Here is a 12,132-nt window from a genome sequence, read left to right as displayed (position 1 = left end):
ACACACTGATCATATGACCAAGAGTTTTTGCAGAATCTTGATGTAAGACTCTGAAAAAAAACATTATTTCAAGGTGATGGTAAATTTTTCTGGTGTGTGGTTGGAAATTTGGAAATTAAGCCTGTTATTTCCTTCTAGTCTAAACTGAAAATTTAGAAAAGAATAATGAAATATCCCATACGTTTTTCAAACATATATTTACCAGACCCCTATTTTGATGAGATAGTCTACTATAAAGAATAGCAGAAGACTGGTCTCTGCTCTTGTTGAAGAGGGAAATATGCTGTCAGGAATTGTGCAGGGTCTGAGATTTTACTTGCTTTCAAGCTAACAAACTAGCCTGTTAGAATTTGCTGCTACTTCTCTGGCAGAAGACATGAGACTCCCGGTTCAGAGACAAAGGACTTTCTCACTCATGGCAAAAGCAGTGGCCAGAGCTTCATGCTGTATCAGTTCTTCATGCCCCTCAAGTCTCAGGGAAAGATACAAAGGCCCCTCATGGATGCCCACACATGTGGTGGGCATTACAGAAAGGGAACACTGAGCCTGGAGAATCTGCTGCCTTTGTAGTGAGCCTCCACTTTGTCCAGTGGACATGTGACCTCCTTCCTCCAGGATGCCTGTTGCAAACTCAACCCCAGGAAGTGGTCTGGGTGAAGAGTGATCAGGGCATACCCAAGTTCTTGACTTGGCCTTTCCCACCTTGGACAGAGAAGATAATGACAGGCGTGGTTTCTTTCGTCAGGCTCCACACCACGTCCACTGACCTTTCCTAACATCCTGTTTTTCCATATTGAACTCCAGTTGTTGCAATGAAAGACTGCCTAAGATAGTGATTACTGTGTCAAGTAATTGGGAAGCTTCCAGAGGATAATTCTGATAAAGCCCAACCCCATCCCTTGTAATTATCACACAGGTACAGTTATTGTTAGCCATGGGTTTCATCGCTTATTTTTTACGCTATGAGCCTTTCCTCGTCTTCCTTCATCATACCTTGCCTGATAACAGTCTCCTCTGGAATCTCTTTTTTATTCAAAGAAACAAAAACATGTTAAAAAAAAAAACAGGTGAATTAGCTAATAGTAATGAATATAAGACCCTTTGTCCTCTGGACAACAATATTTTCAACAAACAGGGGAATCAAAATCCTAAATTTTGTATGTTTCTTAATGCGTAATTTCTCCTGGCTGTCACCTTTCTCTGTTGTGTTGTTAATATTCGGAATTTACTCGTTTTGGAGAGAATTTTTAAAGAATTTATCATTCGTAGGTTTCCCTAAGTATCTCCTTTTGTTTTTGTTTTATACTTGATTTGTTATAGACATGATTTCCTTAATTGTATTCGAGGAAGTATGCAAAGTGACCAGCAGCAAAACTCAGGATCCACCATGCAAGACCCACCTTGTCCTCACGCTTGCCATTTTGAAAGACCTTGTAAAGAGATTTTATAGAACTTGGATTTCAGTGCTTGCCCATCAAAGGGCAGAGGTAAAGGCATTATTTAAGCCAGAAAGAGAATTCTGAAGAAACACATAGACACAATTCCAGGTGTGTAGTCATCTAGCAAAAAGCCATGCATTTAAACAGCTAGAAGAAGAAAAAAAGAAGTCTTTTTGGTGTGTGAGTCCAGTGAATATGCTCCATGAGACATAAAGCAGTGTTTGCCTCATGACGCTTGTTCAAACAAAAGGTTATGATTTGTGTTTATTTTTTGTTAGTAGTTTTACTTGGTTGCAAATGAGTCTATATTCAAAATTAATGTTACTTTCAGAAGGGCATTCACTTCAACAGTCAGCACCAACTATGTCCCAGGTTCTGCAAAAGGTCTATCATTTGTGAAAACAGATTGCGTTATCTCTTTCCCAACATCAGACATCTTCAGAAGTATCCCATTACCTACAAAATAAAATCCAAACACCGTAGCCTCTTCCCAACCCCATCTGTGCCCGCCGTTTCCCACAATTGAGCTCCCATCCTACTTCATCTTTAGCAACTTCATAGAGGACACTTGAGGTGGCCCTAAGAATGTTACAGAGGATACTTAGATGAGCCTAAGAACCACCAAGAGCTTCTGGTCAAGACAGAGTTACAGGGACTGGATTTAAACTCCCACCTGAAACAAGAACAGCAACAAAAACCCGACAAAATACGAAGACATTGAACATCAGACAGTGAAGGACTGTGATCCTTGAAGTATGGTCAGCGAATGAGGGGAGAGTCTCCAGGGGACAGTGCAGAATGGGGAACTCAGGGGGATCCCTGCAGACTCCCTGAGTTGAGCTGACAGAGCTGAGGGTCTGAGGGAGACCGAGGACAGAATACTGGAGGGGAGAGAACCCTGGGATCTTCAGAGGGTCCCCCTGGAGTATTCAGTTGAATTAGCCGACGCACATGAAGAAAGTATTTGAGTCTGAGAAAAGGATTAGAGGTTACAGTGTCCAGTACTCAGATTTGGGAGTAGCAACTCTTCCCACATTTGTTCAGAGTTCTCAGAACACTCTGACCTCAGGAGTGGAGAATAATTAGCCCTTAGCTGAGACTCGCTTCAGTTCTACCTAACAAATCTCCAAAACACGACTCTGTTCTCTGTATTCACGTTTGCATGGTATGTTAACTTTGTCCTCTGTAATATTATCATGATCACACCCTTTCTGGCTATCTTACAGGCAGTCTTGAGAACAAATGAGCAGGTTCTGAGGAAGGGGGTTGGGCAAAGACTTCTGTAGTTACAGCAGCCTACGGAAAATTGGGGAACCTTCTTAAAAGGATGCTACTGATTAGAACACATGGGTTCAAGTATCCATGAGCAAGACCTGTGCATGCTCCCAGACTAGACCATCATTTGAAACATTCACAGTGCGTGTACAATTCATGTTAACGAGGAAATTCATGTTAACCTCGTCTTGAGGATTTGTCAACCCCTTGATTAGAAAATTGAAACTAACCTCATTAATACCATGGTCTTTCTGGTGAAAGATCCGTTTTTCCTAATAATTTTTTGAGTATTTACAGTATTTTCTGCATTTATCATATGAGTAGCGTATGAGTGTGTATATTGAAGGACATATAATTATTCTAAATGTTTGGTCATTTTTGTGAATCGTGGTTATTTTTTTTTTCTTTTTCTGGCATGGATTTGACAGTAAATGATCTAAAGAAGAATGAATTGTATTTGGATAGTTAAAATTCTATGAGTGAACCCTCTGAGAGCATAAGACAAAGATATCTCATCTTGGCATTTAGTCATCTTATTCTCATTCATGATACTTGAAATTCTAGCTAGTGCTAATAGGCAAGAAAAGGAAATGAAAGGCATACAAATTGGGAAGGAAGAAATTAAACATGGAAGAAAATCCTGAGGTTACAGGATACTAGATAAATACAAATATTGATACAAACCACATTTCTGTATTCTAGCAATGAATATGTAGAGATCAAAATTAAAAACATAAAAATAAACCTTAATCTAAACCTCACACCTTATTCTAAAATTAACTCAAAATGAATCACAGATTTAAATGTAAAACTATAAAAGCTTTTAGAAAAAAAAAGAGAAAATCACCACGATCCAGGGCTAGATAAAGATAAGTTGCAGACTGGGAGAAAATATTTGCAAACCACATATCTGACAACGGACTAGAATCTAGAATGCACAAAGAACTCTCAACACTCAGTTAAAAAAGAAAAAAAGGCAAACAGTCCAGCTAGAAAATGGGAAAAGTTATGAGCAGAGACTTTACCAACGAGGATAGACAGATGGCACATAAGCACTTGAAAAGATCATTAGTGGTGAGGGAAATGAAAGTTAAAACCACAATGCTATATCATTACACACCTGTCCGAATCGCTAACATAAAACAGTGATATCAAATTCTGGCATGGAGGCAGAGAAACTGGATCGTTCATACATTGCTGGTAGGAATGTAAAATGTTTCAGCTGCTCTGGGAAACAATTAGGAAGTTTCTTATGAAACTAAACATTCAGTTACCATATGACCCAGCAATTGTAGTTTTGGACATTTATCCCAGCGAAATAAAAACTCATGTTCACACACAGACCTGTGCACAAATCCTCCTGGGCTTTATTTGTAATAGCCCAAAACTGAAAACAACCCAGTTATTTTTCAGCTGGAGAATGAACAAACATGGAACTCAGCAATAAAAAGGGACGAGCTATTGATACATGCAGCAACTTGGATGAATCTTGAGGGAATTATGCTGAGTGAAAAGAGCCAGTTCTGAAGTTACATGCTTTATGATTCCAGTTGTATACCAGTCTTGAAATGACAAAATTATAAAAATGGAGACCAGACTAGTGGTTGACAGGGGTCTGGAAAGGGAGATTGAGCGGGGAACAGGGAGAGAGAGTTGAGTGTGTCTATAAAAGGGCAACACAGGCAGGGAGGGTGGATTCTTGTGGTGATGGAAATGTTCTCTGTCTTGACTGTATCATTGTCAATCATGGTTATGATATCATGCTATAGTTTTATAAGATGCTACCATGGGGGAAACTGAGGGAAGGGTATCCAGGATCTCTCTATGATTTCTTACAACTGCAAGTGAATCTACAGTTATCTCAAGAAAAGAAGTTTAAAACACTTGGAATTCTTATCAAAATTTTCAGTTATACTTTATAATTGACAAAGATTGCCCACCTACTCAAATGTTGGCTATTTGAAGATTTTCTTAGACAGTGACTACCTAATAATTATCAAAATTGTAAACTATATCACTTAGTATCTAAGAGTAATTTGATCAACCATGTAGAAACCAAGAATAAACAAATGTGTCTATAAAAGGCCAGTTTTGATGATGAAAAAAGAAACCCACAATTGAACATCCTCATCCTGGACCCTGACGGCAATGCCGAGGAGCCTGCCGTCTGCGTTGCCAACATGACGCTGACGTCCTCCCGCATCTTTTCCCACAGGAACTGCTCTTCAGCGTGTGTGCCCTCAACGTCCTGTCCACCATCGTGTGTGCGCTGGCCACAGCCATGTGCTGCATGCAGATGGTCTCCGCTGACGTCCTGCAGATGGTGAGTGGTCCCGCTTCCTCCCCAGCACACTCTAAATGGCAGGCTCCAGCCCCTCCTCCCCAGCCAGTTTGAGACCAAGGTATCATGGACACCGCTGGCTTCCATCCAGAAGCCCCAAGGACAATAAGCCCCGACAGCGCGTGGGGCTTGGAGATCCTTGGAGGTCACTCCATGCTGCCCTCTGGAAGACAAAACTCACACATTTGTTGCCACTGATGTATTTATTTTAGGTGTTGTTGGAGCTCCTTGTTGACAGGGTCCAGCTACCATCATGTGCCTCTAGGTAGCCCCTGGTTTGTGCCCCTGAGTAATGTTAGCAACAGTCCTGTAGCCTGAGATGTCCTCTAGACCCGGCACCTCCAGAGCAAGGCTCTGTTCAGAATTCACTTTTAATAAAGGAAGATTCGGGGCTTCCCTGGTGGTGCAGTGGTTGAGAGTCCGCCTGCCGATGCAGGGGACACGGGTTCGTGCCCCGGTCCGGGAAGATCCCACATGCCGCAGAGCGGCTGGGCCCGTGAGCCATGGCTGCTGAGCCTGCGTGTCCGGAGCCTGTGCTCCGCCATGGGAGAGGCCACAACAGTGAGAGGCCCGCGTACCGCATAAAATAAAAAAAAAATAAAGGAAGATTGTTTAGAAGATGAGTTCTTCTCAAATTGAAAAACTGCTCCTCTGTGCTTTGCAGATTTGCTAATTAACCCTGAGCTCAAAATCCAGCGACAGGTCACTGGCCAGCCATCGTTAGAACCTCTGGCCAGGGTCTTAGAGAAGAGGAAGTGCTGGTCCCCAGGGGAGTGATGAGGCCAAGAGCAGAGGTCACACACTTATTAATACATGCTCAATAAATAATGACGGCTCTTCGTTATTTGTGTGAGTGGAACACAGCCCACTGCTCACTACGTTACCACTAAAGTCAGCAAATAAAGGGAAAGTGATGGGAAGACATCGCTGTTCATGCTAAGGGTAGGAACCCTGCCCTCCCTCTTCCCCGTGGCCCCTCCAAGGCCTGCCCTGCCTCCCCTCCCCAGTGTTTTAAGCATCTCATGAAAAAAAAGGCAAGTTTTTCTTATAGGAGCCTGTTGGATTTGTTGTTTCTCACCCACCCCGTGGCAGTGCATCAGCGCATCAAGGTGCAGGGCCAGAGAGCATCATTACCCAGGCGTTAAAAATTCATTGGCTCTAATCGCGTGCAGCCTCCCTGTGTATATCCACACAGCTGTCACAACCGGGCCGACCTTTCCGAGAGGCGGCAGTTTTCTGAAAGATACCCAATTAAGCAGCTCTTCAGCAGCGATGAACCTCAGGCCTTGCTCGCTGAGGCCTCACGCTGGTGGTTCTCTCCAGCATGTCGTGTAATGGAAGGTTAAGTACTGTGGGGCTCCGGTCACCTCAGCAGATTTTGCTCTCGATCTGGAAATATCACACCAATTTGGCCAAACTCACAGAACCACGAGGCTGGAAATGCTGAAGGTTTGTATTCCCTAGGTTTTCAGAATTAAAACGCAAATTACCAACTAAGTAAGAAGAAAGTGTGTCGTAGCTAAGATAGTGTATTTGGTGAAACGTAACGTGCAGGTCATTGTCAGTCCTCTGTGTAGAAAGTGAGCGGCCTGGCATCCTGGGTCTGAGGTCAGCTACATCTGGGTCGGGGTCCCACGGCTTTTACCTACGAACCTCCCTGAACCTCGTTTTTCTCACTCAGGAGGGGCCCTGTTTAAATATCTATTTTGATTCTTAAATACGTGGAGGGAATACGTCCCGGTTTCTTATCGGGACATCGCAGCTCTGACCGTAAAGGCAGTGGTCCTCGATGTACTTTATCAACCAGATGTAAAGTATGGCTGCAATTACAACAGCTGCCATTAGAACCCCTGGCTGTTTCATGGCTAAGTATTATACTTGGTGAGTAAGTTTGCTTCAGACCCTTGGCTTGGAAATAGAAATGGATGAGTTTGCTGCTGGTGTGTTTTCTTCTCCTTTTGTGACCACGGACTGTGGAACAGACCAAGCTTTACTCTCCTCAGAAGGCCGGTTACCCCACTGACCTGCAGAGCCACCGGAGAGCCCATGACTGTGGCGCCCGTGGGACCAGCACCTGACCTTGGGCACATCACCACCCATTTGTCCCAGTTTCCTCTGCTCTAAGTAAAACTGTTTATATCCTACTGTCCTCATAGGGCCACTGAGAGGATGACTTAGATAAAGTGTCAGTGGGCTTTGAAAAAGCATGGTGGCCACATGGAGGTTGGCTGTTACCACATGGGTCAGGGCCTGGGCCAGCCTGGCCACACGTGCTGTGTCCTTGGAGAAGTGGGACAGCCCAAGGGGGTCATGGTTATGCCCTGACGGATGGGGCTGGGAGCTACGTTATACCTGAGGATGCCTCAGAAGCTCTTCTTAATTATTTTACCCGTCTTTTTCTCCCCCAGCTTTATTGAGATATAGTTGACTTTAATTTTCTTACTTCATATTGTTAAACTCTTTAATTAAAGAAGTAACATAGGGGGCTCCCCTGGTGGCACAGTGGTTGAGAGTCTGCCTGCCGATGCAGGGGACACGGGTTTTTGCCCTGGTCCGGGAGGATCCCACATGCCGCGGAGCGGCTGGGCCCGTGAGCCATGGCCGCTGAGCCTGCGCGTCCGGAGCCTGTGCTCCGCAATGGGAGAGGCCACGACAGTGAGAGGCCCGCATATCACAAAAAAAAAAAAAAAAAAAAAGAAGTAACATAGGATCATTGAAACAAATGAAATATAGAGGTATATAAAGAAAACGTTAATCGTCTCCCCTCCCCCACTGCATTCTCCTGAGAACAATTTGCAGTGAATCTTCCCTTCGTTTCTCGATTTCTTAGGACTTATAGAAACATATGAAAATAGTCTATCTTCCTTTTTTCCTCCCTCCCTCCTTTTCTCTGACTCTCTCTCCTTCCTTCCCTTTCTTCCTTCATTTATTCCTTCTCTTTTTGCCAACATGGGATCACACCACGTATGTTACTCTATGACTTAGTCTTATAACCTGAAACAATCATGGCCATCCAGCTAAGTCAACAGAAAGAGAGGTGTCTGAATATCTGCAGTGGTCCATGAGATGGAAGTCACGTCAGTTATTTGGCCATTTCTCTATCTGAGTTGCTACTTGTTTTTGATTTGGGTTCTGTTTCTGCCTCTGCAAATGGTTCTCCTTGTACATACAGTTATAACTCTCTCTTTTTTTTTTTTTTGGCCGTACGCGGGCCTCTCACTGTTGTGGCCTCTCCCGTTGCGGAGCCCAGGCTCCGGACGCGCAGGCTCAGCGGCCATGGCTCACGGGCCCAGCCTCTCCATGGCATGTGGGATCTTCCCGGACCGGGGCACGAACCCACGTCCCCTGCATCGGCAGGCGGACTCTCAACCACTGCGCCACCAGGGAAGCCCCAGTATAACTCTTGACCAACCTGTGCTGACATGACTGGCCAGCCAGCTGCGGTTCTCCATCCCACCCGGGAGATGCTCTTCCTGCTGCCCACAGCACACCCCTACTCCCCGCAGCCTCTGCGGTTCACCCATGGGCCATTTATGCTCCCAGCAGTTGGGTCATCAGCTTTCCAAGGGACAGTTGTATCTATCCCCAGACCAGTTTAGGCCAGTGGTATGTGGACTCTAAGTGCATATTCTAGTACTACGTGAGCCAATGAAATATGAGTGCAAAAAGAGAGTTATGTCTGTTACAACAAAATTGAGTGCTCTGGAAAGAGTCAGTGAAAGAGGGTCACTAAATATATTGCCGTCAGTTTAGAAGTGGGTCAGACAACTCTAAGGGGTTGGGATAAAACCTGAAAAAAATCGAAGGGGTGTCTGCATACACATTGCTTCCCAAGTACCTTGAAGTTCTGGCTCTGCTGTAAAAACACAGAACTGGAAAGTCAGAGAATGTCTTACGGGTGTAGTTTATGCAGGAAGAACCACGGGGCACCCATCAGCAGACTGTGACTCACAGCAAAGGCCTTAGCCCACGTGGAAGGAACCCATAATTTTATTCTTATTTTTGTGGACCAGCATTTTGGGATGATCAGGAGTTTGGGGAGAATTCATATAATGAATGCATACCTACGTGAGATGCAAATTGTTATGTCTATTGTCAGAATTTATCAAGCTGAATTCCTCTAATGTGTTTGGAAATAGTGGCAAAAGACCATCTGATGATAAAATTCAGTTTATTGATACAGTTTAGTGGAGAAAGCATTTACCTCCAAAGTGTCTGTAATCTCCTATTTTTAGTTTTATTTCCTAAGTGTCATCTCAGTTTTCCATGAAACTATTTTCCTCCCCACTTACTTTCTTGCCAACCACCTAGCCTCGGGGACATGGTCTGCTATTACCTGCATCTCCATTTCGCACACACTTGTTAACTTCCTCTTTTATTACAGTCATCTATGTTTTCCACTCATCCTACACCCTGTAAAGTAGAGCTGCTTCAGAAGCTGCAGGCAGGGTACCGTGGCCGTCACAGACACGCTACTGTGGGCTTGCGCACGGAGCTCGGAATGGGTGCTGGCCGGACAGGGAGGGATGCAGTGCCCCCTGGGAACCCGCAGATCACTCAAGTTCACCTGTATCTTCCCCTCTCCAGTTCTCCCCACTGAGGCCGGCCCTCCTCTGACCCACAGTGACCTTCCTTGAGGTCTGGGTTCAGCAGAAAGGTCTCTGGGTCATAGGTGCTACTTACCCTCTCAGATCAGGACCAATAATGGGTGTCTGCTTGACCTAAAAAGCCAGCTGCAGCAGACAATCATAAAACTGATACATACCGTGAGCATTTTATTTTGGCTTTAAACATGCAAATGAGCATTTGTCCCCCAGTCTTGATTTGGGGCCATGATCTTCTCTTTGATTATGGGTCTCTTTGGTGTATCAGGTTGTGTTTACTGCATCAAGTTCATGGAACTCGCAGCCTCCATGATTTCCAAATTTAGTTCCTTTTGATTGGAGTCAGTCAGGTGAAGCCATCTGCACGCAGAACTCCCGGGAGATCTTTACGGTTCTTCACAGGTGAAGCCATCTGCACGCAGAACTCCCGGGAGATTTTACGGTTCTTCACATGTGAAGCCATCTGCACGCAGAACTCCCGGGAGATTTTACGGTTCTTCTCCACTCTGTTATGACTGCCTGGCCAGGACCTACCTTGGCAGTAATTTCTGCTTAGCTATCGAGTCTTTCCAAAGCCTTCAACTCGATTTTCACGGAACAAGCAAGTTTTCCCATCTGCATTCATATTTCATTGCAAATTACAATAGTAACTAAAACTGGTCTGAACCTGTTTGAGGAGGCAGCCCTGCTCATCCAAGGGTGGCAGGACCAGAGAGCAGCAGGGTGACCGGGGAGGGCATCACTCCAGGGTCCGGAGCACAGGGGGAGAGCTCCAGCTCACCAACAAGAGGTCCATTCAGAAAACTTTTACTGTGGCAATAATCCTGCTCTTTCTCTCAAGGATAGCACGTGCCTAAGATGGGTCCTACCTCCCAGAACAAACCCCTGAGAATGGGCTTCTCCCCGACAGGGTCTACAATGCAAACTCCTCTTTTATGGGTGATGAGGGTTGGGCGATGATGCCCATGCCAGGTGTGTGAACACCTCAACCAGGTACCAACCTCACTTTGCTCACCAGGCACAGGTGTACCTTTGTCACCACACGGACCAACCAGGGCTTTTACTGGTGGCCCAGGGCAAACACAACCCCCTGGGAAAGAAGGGTTGCTTCAGGGCACGTTTCCTCCCCAGCGAACCCAGATGCAGGCTCGGCTCTGCGCCTGGCCATCGCCCTGCAGATGAGGGGCCGAGGAGGGTGCGGGTGGGCAGCAAGCATTTCTGTGGGTCCTGAAGGATGACCAGGAGGTTGCTGGGTGAGAGGAGGTGGGATCTGGGGAGAGAGGACAGCCTGAGTTTGGTACTTGGGGTTGGTTCCAAAGGCAGATGGAGGAATTTGGGGCATTAGCGGGTTAGTGGGTAAAGAAGCTATAAAGTAGGTGGGATTCAGGGAGCAGAGGTCTTGTAAAAGAGTATTTAAAGGGAGTGACCTCATCACATTGGATTAAACGTAGCTTTTTAAAAAAATTATTTATTTACTTGGTTGTGCTGGGTCTTAGTTGCGGCTCGTGGGCTCCTTAGTTGTGGCATGTGAACTCTTAGTTGCGGCATGCATGTGGGATCTAGTTCCCTGAGCAGGAATCAAACCCGGGCCCCCTGCACTGGGAGCACGGAATCTTAACCACTGCGCCACCAGGGAAGCCCCTAAACAAAGCTTTTTAAAGCAGAACAGGAGGAAGACCAAGGCAGAGAGATGATTTAGATGCTTCCGCAAGGAGGAGATAACCTGGGGGCTGCCGGGAGGTGGCAGTGAGGAGGAGGGTGTTCACCTGTGGAGTGCATGCTTATAGAGCACCTGCTGGGCCCTCGGCACCAGACCCCATGATGGACCCCATGGCCGGGGCCCAGGAGAGAAAAGGAGCTCGACATAGCTCATGCGGGGAGCTGGTTAGCCGGGGGTGAAAGGCAGAGGAGCAAGGAGGGCCTGGAGGTTACACAGAGACAACAGCAGAAGCTCTGCCACCCTTAGAGCTGGAGGACATAGGGGCAGGAACAGTGACAGGAACCCCCCTCCCTGCCGCCTCTTCACCAGGTTCCCTCTCACGCCCCCGTTGGCAGAACCTAACAGGACGCCAGCTGCAAGGGAGCCTGGGACCGTGGGGTGCAGACCTTCAACACCCCTGTCTCAGAGCAGAGTCCAGAGCTGGTAACCCTGGGCTCCCATACAGACACTGCCTCGTCAGACAGATATTGAGGGGTGTCAAGGGAGATGTCGGTGTGACTCGCGGGCCTCCGGCTGTGGAAGCCAAGGAGCCGGGGTAAATGCTGCTGAGTCTGACAGGCTTCCACGAAGATAGGCCAATGCCCCCCCTGGAAAGGCCGTTGGAGTTTAGGGCAGAAACGGAGACGGTCGTTTAGACTTTAAAAAGCCTCCCTTGTGTGACTGCATTGACTCATTTAAACCTGCTAATAGGATTGCCTGGACCTCCTCACCTCTCGCGTTCCTGGTGGGATTGGATCTTCCACAGAAAAGCGC

General features: G+C 46.2%; 1 protein-coding gene across 2 annotated transcripts in view; it reads left to right on the top strand.

The window, feature by feature from the left end:
* ENTREP2 (endosomal transmembrane epsin interactor 2) overlaps window positions 1-12,132 on the top strand; it is a 359,231-nt gene that overhangs the window by 325,414 nt on the left and 21,685 nt on the right. For both annotated transcript variants that reach the window (XM_065872553.1, XM_065872552.1), the window contains one exon: window positions 4,930-5,037. In XM_065872553.1, the coding sequence (XP_065728625.1) occupies window positions 4,930-5,037 (108 nt within the window). The remainder of the gene's footprint in view (window positions 1-4,929; window positions 5,038-12,132) is intronic.

The sequence above is a fragment of the Phocoena phocoena genome, chromosome 2 (genome assembly GCF_963924675.1).
Source record: "Phocoena phocoena chromosome 2, mPhoPho1.1, whole genome shotgun sequence".
In the NCBI taxonomy this organism is placed as follows: domain Eukaryota; kingdom Metazoa; phylum Chordata; class Mammalia; order Artiodactyla; family Phocoenidae; genus Phocoena; species Phocoena phocoena.
The sequence above is the reverse complement of the archived record's forward strand: the minus strand, read 5'-3'. Positions and strand labels throughout refer to the sequence as shown.